This window comes from Engraulis encrasicolus, chromosome 16 (assembly GCF_034702125.1).
Source record: "Engraulis encrasicolus isolate BLACKSEA-1 chromosome 16, IST_EnEncr_1.0, whole genome shotgun sequence".
Classification (NCBI taxonomy): domain Eukaryota; kingdom Metazoa; phylum Chordata; class Actinopteri; order Clupeiformes; family Engraulidae; genus Engraulis; species Engraulis encrasicolus.
The window spans coordinates 13438607-13463146 of NC_085872.1; the positions used below are offsets into that span (position 1 = coordinate 13438607).

The following is a 24540-nucleotide window of genomic DNA, read 5'->3' on the forward strand; positions in this document are numbered from 1 at the left end:
TGACATTTTTCCGCTCCACATTCCATGCACATACCTCTCTGATCTCTGAACAATGGGTGTGCCAGCGAGGCACTCACCCTCTCCAGCTCCTCTAATCTGCCTCTAGCTGGTCCATCACTACGTACGTGAATGCCACCATTCCTCCCTGTCCCCTTTATTTGCAATAACCCTCCTCCTCATCTACCAGAGCACATTTTCAAACAGAGGGACATAGGATACAGCAGCTCTTACCTCAACAGCATAGTGATAAAATAACATTTTCAATTCATCGCTGTATACAGTAGAGGGCAAAACTCAAAGATCCTGCCTGATCATTCAGGGGGACTTGAAGAGACATTCCTTATCAACGTTATTATGGCAGTAGTATAGTCTGAACAGCCACATAGCTGTTGGCCAAACATTTCCCAGTTGTCACAACGTGATTTTGAAGAGTGATGGATCCAGGATGACTTCTTCCTCAGTAGTAGAAAGGCAAGACTTTCCAAACAGCAACATTATTGCACCATGTTACGATTTATCGAAACGTGATAAAACAGGCCTGAATCTCAATTAAGGCTGCTCAGTGCTCACATCAGTGAAATCAAACGGAAAGTTGATGGGCTATTTGAGAACTCAAACTTGTGTGTGCGTATGAGTGCCTGCCTGCCTGCCTGCCTGCATGTGTGTGAAAAATGATATCAAGTCAGTGTAGTAGTTTATTACGATGATGATGATGACTTTGTAGTAGTTGATGGACCTTAAAAGAGGGAGGACTGTGATATCAGATTTGGGTGTGATCAGTGTCCAATGGTTGTTGCGCTGGGTCCTTCAGTAGGCCTATATGGAGTGAGTGGGGTTTTTGTTTCGTTCTGGTAACATTCATTACAGTCGGATTGCCATGTGCTAGTGTGCAAATCTCAGGCCACATGGACATACTTACCATGAAACTTCATAGCCTATAGTATGTCACAATGGTAGACTGAAAAAAACAGCTGCTGTGATGCAATGCTTCTTCCCCAGCAGACGACTCCCCCAACCGACCACTTCTGTAGTGTATACCTTGCACCATGAACCCCCTTTCTTTTGTCACACATACCCATGTGAAGGCAACACACACACGCACACACACACACACACACACACACACACACACACACACACACACACACACACACACACACACACACACACACACACACACACACACACACACACTATCTCTCTCTCTGTCTCTCTCTCTCTTATCTCACACACACACACACACACACGCACACACACACACACAGAGACACACACACACACACACACACACACACACACACACACACACACTATCTCTCTCTCTGCCTCTCTCTCTCTTATCTCACACACACACACACACACACACACACACACACTATCTCTCTCTCTGCCTCTCTCTCTCTTATCTCACACACACACACACACACACACACACACACAAACACAAACACACACACACACGCAAGCATGTCACACTCTAAATGAAACTAAAATAAAGACAGCTAAACTGCCCCCAGACCTTCCCCACCCCAAACGCTAACATGTCAGTGCAGCAGTCTTGCGCTCGTATTTTGGCGAAAGGAAATGATTCAGGAAGGAGTGACTGAATGACCGGATTGCTGATCTGAAGATGGTGAGATGGTGATTGGGGAGGGTACATGCCAAAAATGCTCAATATTATTATTTATATTTCTAGGCAAATTAACAAGAGAGGGTGCAGCACTGTTTGAATAATATGGTATACCTCTACATAGGCCTAGTAGAGTAGAGTAGAGTATCATTTAGTGATCCCAGGGGGAAATTAAGGTGTCAGGTAGCATACACGCAATAAAGACATTGCCCATGAGACATTACACACATACTGTACTTACACATAAAATAACCATATATAGCTCACTGTTACATACATTTAGCCAAGGCATATGTATCTCTTTCTCTCTCTCACACACGCACACGCACACACACACACACACACACACACACACACACACACACACACACACACACACACACACACACACACACACACACACACACACACACACACACACACACACACCAAAATATAAAGTGTCCACAGTGTCACATGTGCCTTAGCTGAGTGACACATGTGCCTAGTTGTAATTCTGGAGTTGTGCACTGTATACTGCAAAAGAAAGAAATAACTTTTATGTGCCTCCAATCCTGTCTTTGGCTCTGCACCCCTGTTGACAAATGTATGTTACTGAGCTATTCATAAATTAATGATTTGCTGTGATGGTATACGGTATATTAAATATAAATCAGTTATGCTTCCTCTTAAGCCTTTAACACAGGCATTGCCAAAACTGCACCACAAAGTTGAGTTTCTGCTTGACTTCAAAACACACGCAGTTTGTTAATCATTCAAAATATATAGTTTGTCCATAATAACCTTTGTTGTTGTATCTAATTTCTCTCATTAAATCATATCATATTAGCCAAGCAGGCAGTCAAGCAGGCATGATCCACAGCAGTACTGCACTTGTATTTTGGCGAAAGGAAATGGTTCAGGAAGGAGTGACTGGATGGCTAGATTGCTGCTCACTGATAAAGGCCTATTTATTTCTGTCTTGAAATCCTTGGAATGTCATTGAACTCACACTTGTAGTATCATGAAATCATATGCACAAGCATCGAAGGTTAGACTGCACAGGGAAAACACTTTTTGTTTCCTTTACCCTTGTTAAAGTGCCCTTCTGGGAAATGTTTTATGAGCATATTTGTGGCATTACACACTCTCCTTCTTGGAAACTTGTTTTGACCAGTGTGAGAAACAACCAGCTTTACCTCAAGACACATTACTGTCCAATGTTTTACTCAAATCTACATGATCTTTCTATGTAGGAATCCCTCCTCGCTCTGCTTGCCTCAGTATGTGTGCCAGAGGAGGAGGTGGGGTTGTTGAAAAAAGTGATCACTTCATTTCATAATGCACTAATGAGTGTGGTCATGACTGGACTACTGCCATCTTCACACCAGCATTTTACACTGACTGTTTGTAGCAGAATATGCCCAACCAGGGTCGCCGCTAGACATGAGCAGAGTGCGCAGAGTGTTTAGGGCAGCAACCAGTGCTTAGAGCAGTGTTTCCCAACCAGGGGTACGTGTACCAGAGCATGGCAACCCGACCGAAGCCCGACGGGCCTGGTCGGAACCCGACGGGCCGGGCCGGGCTCGGACAAAAAAAATAGAATATCTGTCGGACTCGGGTCGGACTCGGGCTTGAAGCAAACAGACATTGTGAAAATTGTAAGCAACCAGAGGAAACGTTTCAGTTCATGCAAACGGCAGTTTTGTAATTAAAAAATAAATAATTGAATATGCATAAATGAAAATGTTGGTAGGCTACTCGTGCGAGTGATTATTATTGGCTGTATGCGCGCGCCAGTTACCAGTGGCGACATGGACGCTCACTCCCAGTCAGCCGAGTAGGGATGCCTAGTCAACTTGTTTTCTTAATAAGCGCCAAATCAACAGTTGTCAGCGGACGCGTGGTCTTTTGTTGTAGGCCTAGTGTAGCCTAGGCCATGTTTTAGCATGCCGAGGCTGTCTTGAATGTTGAACATAAAATGACAAAGTTTGTCACTGCATTGTTCGCCAAGGATTACATTTCCAGCATGTGCTAGCAAGGAGCATAATATGGATAACTAAGAAGATGCACAAGCTACGTGGAGTAAGGTAGGAGAGGTTTCCTGTTACTACTTTGTCCGCTGTGACATATCATGTCCTTCACGTAGGTTCTTCTTAATTGTTGTCACTTTTACTGTACAGTTGTAACTATGCGCGTGCAACCTTTCCTGATTTTTATATTGACCGCATGGACATCAGGGGAAATGACATTCTCTTGGGGGCCGAACAGGTTCTTCTGGGTTAAATTATAGCCCATCCTTCTTAACGACAAGGAGCAGCAGCTTCACAGGGCTCGCGGGGATTTATTTGCATTAACAGTAACGTAACAAATGCTTCGATAGCGTGCTGACTGCATCCAAAACGTATTCCCTAGTTTTCGCCTTTCTTATCCTCTCACGCCCCTCCCATGCATTTGGTCACCGCACCCAACATCTCTGGTTAGTCTAACCGAAGGAAACATAAGGTGCGCTGTCACATGTGTGTGTGTGTGTGTGTGTGTGTGTGTGTGTGTGTGTGTGTGTGTTTATACTTACTATGCGTGCGTAACTAAATTAGGCTACTGCAAATTGCCTCATCCTAACGTCTTTGCCTATCTTGGCTATTTATCACGTGCTATTTTGAGTATGGAGGAGCCCACATAGAAAATCTTGCTTGCGCACAGGTTCTGTTGTTATTACAGTGGTCTCGGGCTTCGGACGGGTTTGGACACAAACATTTTAAATAGTCTCGGGCTCGGGTCGGGGTCGATCACTTTTCTGTCGGCTGAGGGCCGGGCTCGGACAGAAAAATACGGCCCGAGCCACACTCTAACGTGTACCACTGGGGGTACGCGAGCACACCTCAGGGGGTACGCGGAAAAATGTAATAATAACAAATATATTGACTGTAGTCACATTGGGATAGAGCAACAGAGCATGAGTGAGGGCGAGGGGGTACATATCATATGACAAAATGGCTTAGGGGGTACCCAGGACTAAAAAGGTTGGGAAACACTGGCTTAGAGCACCAACCACTTTGCCCCCAAAACTGGAGCTTCTTAAATTGTGATTGACTAAAAAAAAGTATTGAAAAAAATATAGAATTTTATATATTATAAAACATATTAGTTAGTAGATTATTGTTATTACTACCATTATTATTATTATGTTATGCATGGGGGCCTCCTGACCAGTCATGTGTAGGGCCTCCAAAAGCTTAGCAGCGGCCCTGTGTCCAACTGAGCACTTCTGCTGTGTGTCTTACACCACAGCCAAACTCACCCTTCAGTTCACAAACAATGACTCTCCTGCCTTATGTCAGCATACCCACTCTTGTGAAGGCAACCACACACACACACACACACACACACACACACACACACACACACACACACACACACACACACACACACACACACACACACACACACACACACACACACACACACACACACACACACACACACACACACACACACACACACACACACACACACACAGAGAGGCGCATCTTGTCACCAGGCTTTATTGCAGGCAGCAGGCAGCCACTTGGGCCCCCAAAGCCATTAGATAATGAACAACAGCTCACACTTTAATTCGTTTCAAATGTCCATTCATTTGAACTTCTGCTTGGGGGCCCAATAGATCCAAGAATCGCCTCTGCGCGCGCACACACACACACACACACGCACGCACGCACGCACGCACGCACGCACGCACGCACGCACGCATACACACACACACACACACACACACACAACAATTATAACAAAACTAAAGACTGCTAAACTGTGGCAGACCAAGTTCATCCCTAATCCTAAATTACTCTATCTGTCAATACAGCGTTGTCTGCATATTTTGTTTTATCTCCAACACACATTAAAATATCTTGATGCACATCTTTAACATGCCAAACTATAATATGAAAACTATATTCTGGCATTACCATTAAACTGTGGTACCAGTGGTTGGCATACACACACAAGTTGGTTAGGGTATCATATGATATGATAAGGCTTCATATAATATAAGTCAATCGTGCATACAATCGTGCCATGCACTGTTAAAATCCAAAGATGGTGAGAAAAATTGGAGATGGTACATGCAACGCTTAAAATTGTGATTTACATTACTAGCCAAATTAACAAGAACGCTTGTAGCACTGTTTTTAGTTTTAATCCAGGACTTGTTTACTATGTCACCTATCCTGACTTTGGCTCTGCTCCCCTGTTGACAAATGTATGTTACTGAGCTGTGAATGGTATACAGTATATTAAATGTTAATCAGCTATGCTTCCTCTTAAGCCTTTAACACAGGCATTGCCAAAACTGCACCACAAAGTTGAGTTTCTGCTTGACTTCAAAACACATGCAGTTTGTTAATCACTCAAAATGTATAGTTTGTCCATAACAACCTTTGCTGTTGCATCTAATTTCTCTCATTAAATCATATCATATTAGCTAAGTCAAGCAGGCATGATCCACTTCCACAGTGCTACCATCGAAAGCGTGTTGACCTTCTCCATCTTGGCTTGGTGGTATGGCAGCTCCACCAGCCAAGATAAGCAACATCTGGAGAAGGTGGTACACAGGGCCTCTAAAATCATTGGCCACAGTCTTGGCACCATCGCCTCACACTACAATACTGGGGTGAATTTCTCGAAACCAAAGTTGCTTACTACATTAGCTACTTTGTTGCTTTCAATGCATTTTCCCATTGGCAACTACCGAAGTTGCTAACAGGCTAACAACTTCCCTTTTGAGAAACTCACCCCTGCACTGCACTATGTGTCTTTGCACCTTCACCTCACACTACAACACCGCACTGCACTATGTGTCTTTGCACCTTCACCTCACAATACAACACCGCACTGCACTATGTGTCTTCGCACCATCGCCTCATACTACAACACCGCACTACACTATGTGTCTTTGCACCATCGCCTCACACTACAACACTGCACTGCATTATGTGTCTCCGCACCTTCGCCTCACACTACAACACCGCACTGCACTATGTGTCTTTGCACCATCGCCTCACACTACAACACCGCACTGCACTATGTGTCTTCGCACTTTATCCTCACACTACAACATCTCACTGCACCATGTGTCTTCGCACCTTCACCTCACACTACAACACCGCACTGCACCATGTGTCTTTGCACCTTCCTGTACTGTCTACCTCACTTGAACAATAAGACAATACAACATGCTGCTTACAATTCTGCTGCTCCAATCTTACCACTTTTATATAACTATTAGTATTATTATTAGCCTATTTACTGTTACTATTGCTACTGTCACTATTATTATTGTCTCATTATCATAATGTCTTCCATTCTATTTTTGTCCTACCATTTGTCTACATGTTAAATGTTCAATGTTAAATGTTCAATGTATTTATTATTAATCACGTATTGTTACCAGTCAATCACTGTTACCTGTCCTGTCTTGCACTTTGTCTGTCTGTAAAATCTCAGTCCTGTGTATGTCTATGTCTTGGCATCTCATATAGAGAGAGAAACGTAATTTCATTTTCCTTGTATGACTTGTGCATATGAAGAAAGTGACAATAAAAGCTGACTTGACTTGACTTGACTTGAACACCAGAATTGCCAGGAAAGCCAAGATCATCACCTCTGATCCTACACACCCAGCACGCTACCTATTCACACTCCTACCATCAGGGAAAAGGTACAGCAGTATCCGGTCCAATACCACCGCTTTAGGGACAGTACCTACCCACAAGCCATCCGTCATTTAAATATGCTCTAGCACTTTACAGCTACTCCACTACCTGGCCTTCCTACCTCCCTTGCTTACTTTGAACAATATACATAACTGTATTCTGTACAACCCATCCCATGCACTTTCAATGTTCCATTGCACCATTCAATGTCTCCAATGTGTATGTAGTATGTCATTCCCTGTTTATTTATTTAGGCCTGTATCCTTGTTCCTCTCTTTTGTGTCTTTAGTTGTATTGTATGTGTGAGCTCACCAAAGTACATTCCTAGCAACTGTATTTTATACTGTTGATATGGCTAAATAAACTGAACTTGATATCATGTGTGACTATTTTGTGAATTACGCACATAACACATGTACCCCGTGTTTATTTTCCAACCAGAGAAAAATCCAGAGACTTGTTCCTGTGGAATAATTGCAGGAGAGGAAAGGGAGGAGGGAGGAAAGGAAGGAGGGAGGAAAGGGAGGAGTGAGATTCCTGCCACCGGGCAAAGCCTCCCGTGCAGTAAGTAGCTGGCTGGAGGAATAAAAACTGAGTGAGGGGAAGGCGGGAGTATTGTTCAGGAACTTCAGGGGTGTAAAGTGTGACTTAGTTATCAGGGCCCCATGTATACATGGGTTCTAAATGTTTGTTTTCACTAGCTGCGCACAACTCAACCTCTGATTGTTGGAAACCGCTGCCTATCGGTCAAAAAAATAGCTCACGTGGTTGGCTGCCAGTGGCTTGCCCCTCCTCACAACATCGTTTATAAACACGGTGAACCCATGTATGGGGGGAGGGGGGGGGAGGGGGCACACAGTGTCTGATTTATGTAGATATGTCGCTGGGTGGGGGTCCATTGGAGCTGATTGTACATAGGGCCCACAATTTTATTGCTAGGCTCCAGGGGGAAGGAAACAGGAAGGGATCCTTTGACTTGAGAGAAACAAGAGTCTGGACCACTGCCTAACACGCTTCCCTTGGCTACACTGCAAGCCTGTCACTTTGGGACAATGTACTGCGGAACCACCAGAATGGGTAGCTAGCCTACACATAGATACACGTGGATCTATTCTTTTCTGAGATTCAATTATTAGTGCATCTGAATGATTTTTGTGACATGTAACTTAATATGTGCATTGATCACAGACATCATTGTCCCTGCATCCCCCCGCACACGCACACACGCACGCACGCACGCACACACACACACGCGCCGACGCACACGCACGCACGCACGCACGCACACGCACACGCGCACACACACACACACACACACACACACACACACACACACACACACACACACACACACACACACACACACACACACACACACACACACACACACACACTCCTTCCTTTTCATGACTATAGCTGCTTCCTTCCTTTTACTGCCATCAGCTTAGTGCTCAGCGAGGTGCTTGCAGCTGTGTCCATACGTTACAGGGTTACACTCCTGAAGGATTTTGTGACTTCTTACAGTTTTTTAGTGGAACATTATTTCTATTCCAATGTGGGTCAAATTAGGTAGGCTAAATCACAATGATTAAAGTGCAGTGTTAATAATTCATGAACTGTTGATAGAACAAAAGGCACTTCTGAATTACCGTCACCTTGCAACTTGATGCAGCATTTAAGTCCAATCATATTGTGCATCTTGAGACATCCTGTGAATAGGCAAAGTTTATGACCAGTTCAAATACAGTCATTCTTTCTAATTGGCGGGCAGGGATGCTTTTATTTCTTTTTTGTTCATTTCATTTATTTTCCGGTTTCCGTAATATCAAGACAACTGAAGAGAGCTTTTGAGTAAAAAAAAAACAGGTTTAAATCATTAAAAAAAAGCTTTCAAATAAAAGAACGGTGTGTTGTCGTCATGGGTTAGGTCTTTCCTAATGCTCTAGGAATATAATAGTGATTGTATGAGTAGGAAGAGGCTGGGCTAGTGGAACAATCAGCACAAGCACATATGAGAACATAACCCCTTGTCACCTCATGACCCATTCTCACCCTCTGTCTGATGTCCTGGTTCTGAACGCAGATTATGGCAAAGAAAATGAATTGGTTGGATGCGGATAAGGAAAATAATTATACTCTGAGGCTAACAGTTCTGCATTTTGGTTGCGTAAGTATCATCCGGTGCAAGACTTGCTAATGCAGGACTGTTCGTGTCTTCCGCCATTTGTTTTGGATTTGCTCCACAAAGCAGTCCCAAGTGTGGAACGAACGAGTAACATGCCTTCTGATTCTGAAGTTCTTAGTGAATTGAGGGAAGGACAAAATTGGAAGAACTTTGAACTGATAACATTATCCTAAAAAGTGAAACTGATTGTGTGCCATTACAGTGGGGAAATGCAAAAAAGTTCAAAGAATCTTCAGAGGTCCCTGTGGTGAAACCTAAAAGTTATCTGAGGAACCCACAATAGATAAATGTTTTCTAATAAGAACCCCAAGGTTCCTCAGAAATCTTAGAGGTTCCTATGGAACACTGTACAATTAAAAGTTCTTGAAAGAACCTTTGGAAGTTCTTCAGCTCTGACAAAAAAAACCTCTGGATTCTTCCCATTCTTCCAAGCATTCCAATCCTTATAACATGTTTACAGTGAATGCTGATTCTGAATCATCCATCCTTTATAATAAATAGAAGAATTTCATGGGAAGAAGCGTATAGCCTACTTTCTGGTGTTCTAACACCTCTCCACAACAACTGTTGAACATCTGCTGTGAGGACCAAAATTGGCCGAGGATCCTTTATACTGGGACAAATGACATGGTTGTGGTTGATGATGGTACCAGAAAATGGTAAACTAATTGGTAGCTGTGGAACAACTAACTTGCTGAATTTGGTTGAGAGCTTCTCAGTAAATACAGTTATGTTAGCTACTTCTCAGGGTTGTCTGTGCTGCTTCTCATTGGCTTGTCATCCCTGCACACTATCAACATAGAGAGGTCACAGCATGTTATGCTCTTGACTAAATTTAATTCATAAGATCTCTGCCTTCAGCGTAATAGATAAAAGCAAAGACAATTGTTTAACAAAGGTTTTAAAAACTAACAATGAGTTTTAAAAGGAGATGTCATTAGAGCTCCATTATAGGGGGTTTGCTTTAGCCTAGAAATCTAGACGCCCCTGGTGGCCGCAAAATGAATTTGCTCCCGGGGGCTTTGCTGTAGGGGTTTTTGGCGCGGCCAGGCTAGGTTTGCTTAAGTGTAGGATGACAGGAAAGGGAGGTGAAGGCAAATGGTGAGAATGGAGTGATTCAGAGGGGAGTTATGTTGGGGCAAAAACAGTTTTCTGATCATGGTCACTGTGACCCTGACTTACTGTGTTTCATCTGATTCTAAAGTGTTCCTTTTATTGTCTCAAGTCAAACTGTTTTAGCAGATGTGATGAGAGTAGGATGTAAGAATGGTTGTTTTGAATGGTATCGTGTAATAGGGCCGCTGACAGCTTTGGCTGGGCCCAGGACAACATCCTCTGAAAGGCCCCCCCACCCAATACATACAATGTAATGGGGACCCAACTCTGGGCCCCCTATCTCCCTGAGCCTGGGACAACATACCCCTTTGTCCCCACCTGTCGGCGGGCCTGAATAGGGCCTATATGTTTATGGAGTCCAGCCACTAGTCTCCGAGGGGCTCAGCGATGACTGATTTACCAAACGGATGTCAGTTGTCTGGGGGCTATTTTTACATGTCTCTAGGTCTATTTGTAACGAAGCGCCTTTGCAGTCACTTATCTTCTTAACGTCTCAAAAATACCCTTTTAATATATTGTGGTGGCTCAAATGTCTTTCGATTAACTGTGTCAACTCATCTGTGTTGATTAACTGCTGACACGGTTTTCCCTGTGTGGTTCATTAGATCAGGGCTATTCAATTAGAATTATTATACAGTATCCAAACTGCAGTGTATAATGCAACAGCTGGGGGCCACATATGAGCCGTGTCTGGGCCGCATGTGGCCCTAGGGCCTCCAATTGAATACGGCTGCATTCATCTGGTGGATGCAGTGACTAAACTTGAGAAATGGCAAAAAAATATGTACTGAAAATATTGTTGTGTCAAACAAAGTTACTGTAAACAAAGGGTTAACTTGGGTGCTTAATCCCATTTTATTAGCTGACATTGATGTGAAGTGTACCGGCAGGTGGTTACCTGCCCTGGATGATACACTTACGCAACCAAAATGCAGAACTGTTTCTTCATGTTCCATCGTGGTCCAAACAATGACTCTTTATAGCATTGTAAGATGCCTTATGATGACGTGATGTTGATTTGTCATTTTGAGGATTCAAGTTAGTTTATCATTCCATGACGCTCATCATGCTGACAGAACACTTTCAGATGATTTGTCTGCCAGAAATCATAAAGAGGGAAGTGAAAGACGGTTTGTTTTCTGGATACCAACCTTAGTGACATGGGTCACGGGTGGGGAATGAGGGGGTTGATGTATGTTGGTAGAAGACAGCGAACTGAGTCAAGCTTTGGTGTTAGTAATGCTGTCAGTCTAATGCTGATGTCAACAGCAAGTCTGGTGATGTGGTGTTTCCGAGGTACAGAGTTAAAATGAAAAGTGGTGGAAGTCAATGAGTCAAAAGTCAAAGTTGTGACACATGGAGTATTTGTGTTCGTGGAATTTGTCTAACTACTTTATTGACTTTCAAACAGTTTCTTACGGTAATAACACACATGTTGAAAGAGATAGACACTTCTAAGGGATTTGTCATATACATGTATACAGTAATGTATAATACATTATTTTGGTCAATTCCACATAGTTCCCACATTCCAGGGACCAGGGCCGTAACGAGACATTTCCAAATACCGAGGTCAAATACTGTGCTGTACTCCACACTGTACATTTAGAATGCTTCAAAATCTTCAGTAAAACTCTTAAGTTTGTTTTCATTAATCACTGTCTTGAGGATAAATGGGGGTGGCGTATACAGACTGAATTGTTGATCGTAGATAAATGTTTGTCATAGATCAATTTTACAATTCTGAAAAAAAAACCAGAGGGCGTGACCGCTGAGTCCTCAATGGTAGTTACGGCCATGCCAGGGACCTCCTGTATTTATCTCACTAATATGTGGAGCTATGCACTTAACACAACATGTACTATAACCAGATGTAGAGAAACTAGTTTGTTCAAAGTGAAACCAACAGCGAAAAACATCAAAAACAATTTATCATGAGCTTTCTTGATGAGAGGCTGCAAATAAGCCATATGACTCTTACATGCATATTTCAGATAATACGAAGACACTGTCACAGTAACAATACAAGTATTAAGGTACTGTAAACTGGCACATATGCATTCAGTATTCAAATGTTTTTAGCACTGCACATTAAGTTAGGCCTATCACTTGTTTATCACCTGACTGGTAATCACAAAACAATTTTGGCACAAAATACACACACCTTCTTTTATGTCAAAATCAATATAATACATTCAGAAACATAGTCATCTTAATTTTATATTATAATCGTAGTTCATATTTACTACGCTCCTAATGTTTTTTCTATAAAGCACTGTCATCGTTCTTTCATGTTCACCACATAACTGTGCTGAAAAGCATACAAGTTTTGTTTAAGGAATTTTTTGTATTATGAAATGTGTATTCCTCAGAATGATGGCAGGTTTGTTTCACAGACTTCTGACTTCAGACTCCTACAGACTAGAGGAGCGGCAGTGTTTCAAATGGGCTATACTGAAGGCGCCCTATAGGCCCCGTATATATACAATATATATATATATATTCCAGAAGCCTTAATAAGAACCATGTGTGTTCTGTTCACAACCACAGATGCCGTCATGCTCTTGTGTCCTGTGGACCTAGACGGACAGGGACAGCGGCAGCAGACTCAGACTCAGACTCCTTCTCTTTTGTGTTACCGTTGGCAACAGTGCCTGCCTGGGCCTGGGCCTGGCCCTGGCTGGGTGTCCTGTGCTTGCTGTGGCTGCTGCGGCTGCGTCCCCGGTCATCGCCGCGCAGACTGGTCTCCGCACGGGAGAGTGTGCACATGCTGCTTTGGTTACGGGGCTGCAGGCGGCGGAGGGCGTGGAGTTCCAGCTCGTCCGCGCTTGACACATGCACCAGCGGGCACCAGCGCAGCACCTGCTTGAACCCCGCCCGGAACCTGCAGCCAAGGGAGAGACAGACAAGACAGGCTGCTGAGGGAGATGATGAATGGCCATTTCAGGCCATTTTAGGAGAGCAGTGGAGTGAGTGAGTCATGACCTCAATGTGTAGGAGTAAAACATAGATGTATTCACACACACTGAGAGACGGGTGGACACACACACACACACACACACACACACACACACACACACACACACACACACACACACACACACACACACACACACACACACACACAGTAAACGTAGTGGAATAGTTTGGTATGAGAAAAGACCTCCAGGGCTGTGGGAACTTGACAAAACTCGCAGTCGGGTCACATGGTGCGGTGGACCACTCCCACATACCGGCCGGGCCAAAGACTACTGCGCCCCCTGCTGGCTGAATGTGTAACACTCACTAAAGCTGCTGCAGTTTGGAGACGGTGGCCACAGGACTGCAGCCTTTTTAGACATCCCTCTAGCATAGTGTTTCTCAACGGGGGCAGTACAGCCCCCCAGGGGGCATTGTTGAGCCCCAGGGGGGCGTTGGGAAAGATACAGCTGAGAAGTGGCTGGACTTATTTGCCATCGGGGTGCATTCGTCTATTTTATTGTTTTAATACAAAGGTGGGCGTCGGCAGGCTTACGATGACGTCAAGGGGCGTTGGGAGGCTTATGTAGAGGTCAAGGGGGCATTGGGAGGCTTATGATGAGGCCCAGGTCGTGTTTATTCAAATAAGGTTAGGAACCACTACTCTAAAAGCAGCAGTTGGGGTATCATCAAAACTAAAGCAGAAGATGAGCTGATGAGACCGGGTATATCTGTGTCATCCATGTTTATGGATGTGGGGGTGGTGCAAGAGCTTAATCTGGCTGTGTTAAATTAACACATTGAGGGGCCGTTTATACAAGAATGATTGTGAAGGAAGATGACACAATATTTGGTCAAAAGTGACTTGGACTTGCAGGGCTTGAAGACGCAAAAATCTGAAGACTCCTTCCACAGTGTAGAGTTTTGAAGACGACCCTGGTTGCATGTCTGTCTAAACAGCTAAGCTGTCAAATTAGAGTGTCTGCACTTGCTTTATCACACCACAACACAGCATTCTGGAATGCATCCAATTGAATATCACATACTTGTCTTGCATCTTCATATAAACAAAGACTTTCCCCTGAGAAAGCTCGTGTAAACGCGAATGAAAAACACTTTTGCGTCTTCTCTTTTCATTGTCGTTACCATCTAAACGTACCCTGAGAGTAATCAAACACTCTATGTCTATAGTTAGTCAGTGGTGAATTAACACAATTGTGTTGGCTGATTGTAATGTGGATGTGTCTGCCTACCCTACAGTATTTTGAAGAAGTTAAGTGAAGATAATAGTATGGGGAGAATGCACTGTATATGTGGGTACGTGCATGACTCTACAGTACCTCCCATTGAGACAACAGCAGGTGATGGGGTTGTACATGCCTACAGCATTTTGAAGAGAAGACACTATATGTGGAGAGCAGGGCTGAGCCCTCGTTGCCCCCTATTTTCAGAAATGTAAAAAAAATAAATATATATCTATATATATATATATATATATATATATATATATATATATATATATATATACATTTCTGAAAATAGGGCCCCACGAGGGTGCAGGGCTCACCGGGAAATGCCGGCTATGTCAGATGGCCAGTCCAGTCCTGGTGGAGAGTGTATGTGAGTGCATGTGCGTGGCTACTGTACCTGCCATTGAGACAACAGTAGATGATGGGGTTGTACATGCCTACAGTAGGCCTATGTAAAGTAAAGAGAAGACAGTAAGTTATATGTGGAGAGTGTACTGTATGTGTGGGTACGTGCATGCCTCTACTCTACCTCCCGTTGAGACAACAAATGGGTTTGTACATGGAACTAACACTCTTCGATGGTTAGTCAGTTGTGAATTGTCACCATTGTGTTGGCTGAATGTAACGTGAATGTGTCTGCCTACAGTATTTTGAAGAAGTAAAGAGAAGACAATAGTATGTGGAGGGCCCAGGCACTTTTGGCTTAAAGGGGCCCCTTATTATTAGCGGCGCAGAACTGACTCGCCGATGGGCCCCTATTTGTGCTGGAGAGTGTATGTGTATTTGTGGTGGAGAGTGTATGTGTATTTGTGGTGGAGAGTGTATGTGTATTTGTGGTGGAGAGTGTATGCGTATTTGTGCTGGAGAGTGTATGTGTATTTGTGCTGGAGAGTGTATGTGGGTATGTGTGCACGTCTCTACTGTACCTCCCGTTGAGACAACAGTAGATGATGGGGTTGTACATGGTGGAGCTCATGGCCAGCCACAGCACAAACAGGTACACCTGCTGAATGGACTTCCAGCGGTTCAGCCTCTTGTTCAGAACGGTCACAATGAAGAACACATGGTATGGCAGCCAGCAAATGGCAAAGGTCACCACCACCACAATCATCATCTTCACCACCTTTAAAGAAGAGAGGATGAAAAGGAGGAAGGGGAAGAGGATGAGGGACCACATTCATTACAAGTACATGGAATATGATTTACTGTAACACTGAAAGAACGGAGGCAGTGCTTAGCAATAACCTTGGGGAATGCCACGCTGAAAAGGGGAGAGTAAAATGAAATGAGCAACAGACAATAAGAGAGAGAGAGAGAGAGAGAGAGAGAGAGAGAGAGAGAGAGAGAGAGAGAGAGAGAGAGAGAGAGAGAGAGAGAGAGAGAGTGAGAGAGAGAGAGAGAAATAAATCTTATTGAGGGACAAATGGTGCTGAGAGAGTGAGCAGCTGAACAGAGAATTGGTGATTTTTCTCAACAGGCGATATCATCATCATCATCATCATCCTTCACCACACAAGAATCCTGCAGATGGTGTGTGATGAGCTGTGGCGGTGACGGAGTCCCCCAAGATATTCCAGCACTCTAGGATGACACTAACTCACTCAGCAGCCACAAGCTACAGTAATTACCATCCTCTGCTGCATTAATTACTCTGTTGAAGCCTGAGAGGGAGAGGGATGAGATGAGATGTGTTAGCTTCGCTTCATCACGCCTTTTATGAAAAAGAACAAAGAACCGACAAAGAGTCTTTGCACCTGGCCAGAGAAGCCGACGAGGGGGACAAAGGGGCCAGTTGGTTGTTTCGGGCCCACAGAGACAGGGGACCCAAACATTGGGTTTTCATGATATTGTATGTGTTGGATAAGGGGGGCCCTTTCAAATGACTTTGTCCTGGGCCCAGCAAAAGCTGGCAGTGGCCCTGCACCTGGCAGCAAACAATCAAAAGAGCATCAGAGCTACAGCATTATCAAGAGCTTCATTTTTACATTGCAGTGACGTGTATTTACTTACTTCGGTACACATCCAGTACATGTACACAAGCAATGGAAAAAAAGTTCAGTACTTAAAGCGATGGTTCGGAGTAGAATCACCCTAATGCCATTTGAACCGTGACACCCATCCACTTTTACACCCGAAGTGTTTTCTGCCGCAGGCTTACATCAACAGAGTTACCGTGTTATTCGATGTTTATTCCGGATAGCTTGACTCAAGCGCATATGGATCCTGGGCACCGTCTCCAAACTTTCCCCACAAAAATAACATGTCATGACACCAAACTTCTACAGTATAACAAATGTGGTTTGTACTCACAAAAAGATGAATTTGAAACTTTGTACATAGTCCAGGAGTTTATTAGTAACAACACACGAGACGATTAGCTTTTCTGCTGCTAAACATCCGTCGACGTCACTTCCTCCAGCTGGGACTGTCCACAGCATGGCATAATATTGCCGGAAGCGATTGCCGACACATAGCCAGATAGCTAAGGACTGGACCATTTTTTGCTGCCATTAAAATACACAAGAATGGAAGAATACACTGCCAGCATGGAACGTGAGGATGACTCTCGCGATTTTGAAGGAAATCCATATTTATTCAAACCCGAATATACGGACGAGGAACTGGCTGAGATGGATAGACGTAGGGCAGCTGGAGGAAGTGACGTCGACGGATGTTTAGCAGCAGAAAAGCTAATCGTCTCGTGTGTTGTTACTAATAAACTCCTGGACTATGTACAAAGTTTCAAATTCATCTTTTTGTGAGTACAAACCACATTTGTTATACTGTAGAAGTTTGGTGTCATGACATGTTATTTTTGTGGGGAAAGTTTGGAGTTTGCCCAGGATCCATATGCGCTTGAGTCAAGCTATCCGGAATAAACATCGAATAACAGGGCAACTCTGTTGATGTAAGCCTGCGGCAGAAAACACTTCGGGTGTTAAGGTGGATGGGTGTCACGGTTCAAATGGCATTAGGGTGATTCTACTCCGAACCATCGCTTTAAATACATGGCTGAGGTAAATGTCTCATGAATTCAGTGTATGACGGTTAGCCCTCAATGCGAATATATAACTGAATATATTAAAGTATTTTCATTGTGCTTCCACCCTAAGGTGCCAGAGGTGGATTGTGTCCCGGTCATCTCGCACATCAGTACTGTGAGGGATGCGCACACATCCAGTAAAAGAGGTGCTGGATCAAATAAAGACGCCGAAAAGAAGAGGGGACATATAGCACTGTTGCTGCTCACCAATTTATTCAACTCAACCTTTCGCCGAAACCTTTCCATTCTCTTTTACGCATCTCATACATCAGCCCATCAGTCTCTGCATCTGTGCATCACTAATTTAGTATGTACAGTGACTTTTCAATAGGCGAAAGGATTTTGACCAGTTTGTATGGTAATACTAGCTATTGGCAGAGTTTGACTGGCAGGTCTAGACTCAGACCACTGGGAAAAACTATAGCTGGGACAAGAATACAGTCCTCCCATCACAACACTATATCTGTTCAGTGAGGTTTTATTTCAGCTTTAATCTGTGAGTAATGGTTGGAGAGAGTTCAACACTATGTGTAGTTGGTTTGCCAATGTTCATGTTCATGTAATGAACTGATTAACTGTCGGAGGTCTTTTAAGATGGCTGATTTTCAAGATACACCAGGGGCATCAGAATCGACATGTCATCTGCTTCTTTAAAAGATTAACAAACAAACCTTTGAAGGCATTTATTGGTGGAAACAAAACTATAGCTCTTATTCGGACCGGATAAAGCCCCACTTACTGAAAAAAATATCTGGTGTAAAAGTCCCAGAGTCGTGCAGCAGCCAGGCAGAAGAACACTCAGCTGGCAAAAGGTTCACTGTAACCTTAACAAATACCAGCTACCTCAGAATTCCAAGTTAATTTCAATCCTTATTGTAGGTTTTGTGAAGCTTTGAGTTGCAGCTTTGTGTTCAAACAACAGACAAAACTTCACACAAGGTACAATGAAGATTTAAATTAATTTGAAATTCTGAGGCAGCGGGTAAACTTTCAAGTTGCCATTGCAGTAGGGGGATACATTTACTATACAAGTTACCATGACTTTATCACTGATATCATTTTTTTTTTTTTTTACAGTTTTATGATATTAAAACTTCAGAGCTGCCCACCGCAGTATTGGTATCCACATTTGAAAATGAGACACCTACTGATGAAGCTTAATTAGATTTTGTAATAAGACATCTGTCAGCGGACACAAATAGCAACAGCTCCTCTGAAATTGACTTTGCTGCATAAAAATCCCCCTCCCCCTACATCTGTTTACCATGAAAGATAACGGTAAGCCAAGGACAAGACTGATAAGATGAAAGACAGATGGAAACCATCAACGGGCTGGTAGTGCAAATACATGGTCAAAAGACTGGGTTACACTGGAGACACTGGTACCAGGGGGTGCCTAAAGGGATTTTTTTTTAACAGATGCTCTCTCTTTCTCTTTCTCTCTCTCTCTCTCTCTCTCTCTCTCTCTCTCTCTCTCTCTCTCTCTCTCTCTCTCTCTCTCTCTCTCTCTCTCTCTCTCTCAAATATTTTATGAACGGTATTCTCCATGCAATGACTGTGAAAGTGTTTTCTTATCTCCGTATTTAAAATGCCCCTAAAATAAAGCACAACACATTACGTCTCAGCCTGTGTTTTGGCTCACAACAAACAAAGCCCAAATTACATGAGGAACTTGTGTGGGTTTCAGAGTATGTGCATAAAGGCCTTGCACGGTCTCCTGGGACATACTCTAAACATTGACTGCAGAAAAACCTCATGCAGGATCCTCCTCCCTACCCGATGACCTCTGGGAGATTTATGAGGTATGTGCAGGGCCGGATTAATGCACAGGCTGGATAAGGGGCGCCTGATTGGCCAAAAGCGAAGAAAATTGCAAAATTGTGACAAGATTCAATATGGAAAAATGTACCTATTGTGTTCAGTACAATTGGTAAATAAGTTATCCTTAATTCCTAGGTCATAATTATGACATTGTCTACGGGGCTCTAAATTAACACTAGGCAACCGGCCAAATGCTGGTTAAATTAAAGTTCGGCTGGTAGAAAAGACACACTTACTAGCCATTTTGGCCCATTAGACAGTGTGTGTTTGGCTGGTAATTTAGAGCCCTGACTGTCAGCGGTGTTGTCTACTTTTTTGAAGTGGGTATACTGTATATCCTAGCATTTTCTGAAGTGGGTATACTGTATATATTTATGCTATTCTAAATAATGGATCAATCAATTTTAAGTGGGTATACTGAAGCCCCTAAAATTTAGAAGTGGGTATACTCAGTATACCTGCGTTCTACGTAGACTACACCACTGCTGACTGTCTATAAAATTGTAGCAAAATTTTCCATCTTGGGGGCCCCCGCAGCTACCTGTAGCCTAGGGGCCCCAGGCCATCTTAATCTGGCACTGGGTATGCGGGAAGGGAAGCAGTGGAAGGTATGATCTGAGCCTGCCTGGTATTGTTGGGTAGCCTACATGACTACATGACGAGGTGAATCTACATCACGGTGCTGAGGGGGAGGCTGATCTCCACGAGAGGTCCTGAGGTGCCGGCGTAGGTCGCAGAGAGACTTCCTGTCAGGCACCGAGACACCGCGCTGCGAAAGGTTAGTGATGACGCAATGCCCACGCTGGGTCACAGGCCAACCGTCTGCACAAACGCATATATAGATCGTGTTTTTCAGAAGATAAAAGTCAACTTACAGTAAAAATGATAGAAAGCACACATGCCACAATATTCTGATTACTGTACAGAAAGTTGTGCTTTTGTGAACTTTTGTGAACTAAATGTGCTTTTGCTGTTGTGTGTATTTTTGGGGACAAACACTCATGGACGTGTTATGCTCGAGCACACACGCTCACACACACACACACACACACACACACACACACACACACACACACACACACACACACACACACACACACACACACACACACACACACACACACACACTAGGGTGCATCAAACGCCCCAACTTTTCAAAATCCTGCTCTGCTTTTGCAAAATTGTTCCTTTGTATTAACATAACACCCTTGTAAAATCTTAGCGATTTTGGTTGATGTTAAAGGGTGGCACAATATGCTCCACATCTTGAATGGCTGTGGATGGGCGATTTTAGCCAAATACTTGAAAAGTGTGAAAAGTGTGTTTTTACACTATTTTGTTCAAAACTAGTGAAGAGAATCAGTTGGAAGAATGCTCCAGTTCCCTCTCCACTTTCCCAGATTTTAAATTCCCTGTGCGTCTTTTTTACAGCCTTCCTTCAGCAAGGTTTTAGCCCCCATTTGCTAATATTTTAGCCATGTTCAAACACCCATATATATCCATGCTTTAGCCATTTGTTGGGGTTTTGATGTCCTGGGGAAGTGGAGAAGCAACTAGAGAATTCTCCCAAATGACTGCCCTTACGTTTTTGATCGAAATAGTCTCAAAATACACTTTGCACAGATTAAGCTAAAAATGCCCATTCACTACCATTCAAAATGCCAATATTGTGCCACCCTTTAACATCCATCAAATGTTCTAGAAATTTACAAGGGAGTTTTGATAGTGCAAAGGAACAATACAGCAAGAGCAGAGTTGGATAATGCAAAGTTTTAATTTTCAACTGGCGTTTGATGCACCCTAACACACACACACACACACACACACACACACACACACACACACACACACACACACACACACACACACACACACACACGCTACTCTTTTGCTATTGCTGATTTATGTTGCACTAACACAGTTCACTCCCAGTTGTTAGTCATTTTATGGCCCAGGTGGTGCTAAATGTTAGGAGAAGTTGTAGTTGTAACAATACTAATTCTCTGCATTTGAACATTTCCCCTCAAAGTACCTGATGAAGAATAACAATGAAGTGCATCATGAAATACAAGTCTTCTGTGAATGTGAATGGTGTGTTAATCTGTGCCCTATGCAAAACTGTCTTGCACTGGAAAATGAATGTGGGTTATTTGATTCAATGGACTAGTTAAATTATTGCAAAATGTGTTTTACACAGTGATAATGCAAATGGTCAGCTCTCATAACTGGTGTCAGGAGCAATATTATAATGTCTGTTCATTCTAAAATCCGGATTTCCTGACTTTCCCGAGTTAAAGGAGAAAAAAACCCTGACTGAACATATGGTCACCATGAACACTGTGTCCTGTTATAGGCTACTGTGAGTTTATCTAAGTGGTGGCTGGTGGAACAATGTGAAACCCTTCCCCGAACAAATGCTCATGGCAGGGATGCAGTGAGACAAAAACAATGGTTTTAGTTTTCATTAAGACAAGACTGTCTCGAGGACAGCGTCATTTTCATGACTCAGAAATAAGAAGTCCTTTATCTATGATTGGGAGTCAACATACAGGAGAAAGTGTTTTAAACCCTCAAAGCTGTCCCTGCATAGACAGTCATCATACGTAAAAAAAAAATGACCTTAATCCTTGTTCACAATGAGCCCCGGAGAGAACCGATAAGTAAAGGGTCGACCAGAGTGTAACAGGATCACAGGAATGAAAATAGATCAGGGCCTATTCAGTCAGTCAGTGGCTCAGCTTGGACAGAAAAATTAAAATAGGCTACAACCATTATTTCAATCAGGAAATTAAATATTGTTCTGGCAATCAATACAAAATACAATTTTACATGCTAGGTTGACGTGAGTGCCATTCTGCATTATGGCTCTCAGAGCTATTTCTGAAACATGCTCACTGTGTACAGTACTGTAGGCCTACCTTTCTTTTGGCCAGGAGCTGATCGTGGTAGTTGTCTGATGAGTCCCCGGGGATCTCGGCACCCCATAATGTCATCCCCACCACTGTGTAGGTGATGCCCATCACCACAAGGGGGAGCATGTAAATCAACACGGCCACAATGATGTGATACCTGTACAGGTGTTGGGGGGAAACAGGTGCACCAGTGTGCCCTTTAGTCAAGGTTTTAGCTGTTAATAACAGTGTGCTTGTTTCCGATAACCATTTTATGTTATCTATCATGCATGATTCACTCCACTTACATTTCTACACTGTGTGTAATCTCAATATTAAACACACTAGCCTAGTGGATGGTGCAAATTAGCCTGATAGATCACAAAAATATTTGGATATATTCTATATGCCTGTTCTATAGGCCTATCTCTAACTGCTGCAAAAGTAGCAATGAGAAAACCACAATTTAACACCAAGGAGGCACATTAGAAACGGAATAGCCGGAATGCCATTAGGAGAACAAACAGAAAACAGTGCTTGAGTGGATAAATAGAAATGGTGTGTTTTCATCTCACATGAAGGGGTCGTCAGAGGGTCTTGGCCAGGCCACATAACAGAGCGTCCTTTGGCGCGTCCGCCAAGTGGTAGAATAATAACAGAGAGGGAACGCCAACACTATGGCCAATGCCCAGATACACAGAATCACCACTTTAGTAGCTGTTGCGGACAAGCGGGGTTTCAGAGGATGTATTATAGCCATGTACCTGTATAACACACAGAGGGATGAAATCAGTAGGCTACATGGCCTAAAACAGCAAGCACTTTTTAGTAGAATATAGGCGTAGGTGTAGGCAATCGTCTGGTGGTGATTTTATTCCAACCACAAGCTCACAATCAGAACCGTAGTGTAAATATTTGGAACAGTGTCTTCAATTGAAAAGCAGGTGTAACACTGTATAGGCAGACATCTTCACAGATTCACCGCCCTTACCTGTCAACAGCTATGGCAGACATTGAATAGATGCTGGCAAACACAGCGGCGACGGGGAAGAAGTTGTGGAACTTGCAATACGCTTCTCCAAAGTACCACTCGCCGTGCGTGGCATAAATAAAATTAATGAGTGTGTTGAAGGCAGCCATTGACGCATCAGAGAATGCCAAGTTCAGCAAAAAATAATTCGTGACCGTCCGCATGCGTTTGTGAGCTAAAATGATCCACATCACAATCAGATTCCCAAATACAGCAACCGCCAATACTGAACAATATGCTACTGACCAAAGCGCAACTCTCCATGGAGGCTGAATGAACTGATTGGTGAAGTTGCGCCCAACATTAGATCCATTCGATTGCGCAGTCATTTCCTAAAAATGCATTCCCCGAAACAGGCGCATGAAAAAAATATTGTCTGATCGCATCAAGAGGTAACCTCCACTGGGCGTGTTTTTTGTTTGTTTGTTTGTTTAAATCGGAGTGCCAAGCGGCGTATATCATTATTAGTTAAACTGTCCCCAATGCGAAAACATGCCCATCTGCGCACATTCCGCAACACCGGCGCTTATCAGAATAACGCATTGCAATTAGAGGGCTATTTCACCTGTGGATAGGCTACTGGCTCAGTGACGTCCCCGGCTTTTGATCAATGTGATGTGTAAAAAAAGCTTGTGTGCTATGGCTGGCATAATCTACCGTACACGGACAGAGTAATCATAGCAGGGAGGACTTTATTATGAAAAGAAAATCCAACTAGAAAAACAAACAAACAAACAAACAAACAAACAAACAAACAAACAAACAAACAAACAACAACAACAAAACAAAACACAAAACAAATGAGATTCCTGGGATAGGGATGATTACGGAATATAGCCTACAACCTACTGTTTCTTGTCTACGTTTGTGTAGCTCTCTCTCTCTCCTTCTAGAAAAGCTGTTTTGAATGAACACCCACCATAAGT

At 43.3% G+C, this 24540-nt stretch overlaps 1 protein-coding gene across 1 annotated transcript; it reads right to left on the reverse strand.

Annotated features, from left to right (window-relative positions):
- Positions 1–12413: 12413 nt before the first annotated feature.
- On the reverse strand, positions 12414–23943 carry tacr3l (tachykinin receptor 3-like). Its single transcript, XM_063220200.1, has 5 exons — positions 23576–23943; positions 23160–23348; positions 22612–22762; positions 15756–15952; positions 12414–13505 (listed from the first exon to the last, which is right to left on the reverse strand). Exons 1-5 carry the CDS (start codon positions 23941–23943, stop codon positions 13178–13180), a joined length of 1233 nt encoding a protein of 410 aa, XP_063076270.1. The 3' UTR covers positions 12414–13177.
- Positions 23944–24540: the final 597 nt, after the last annotated feature.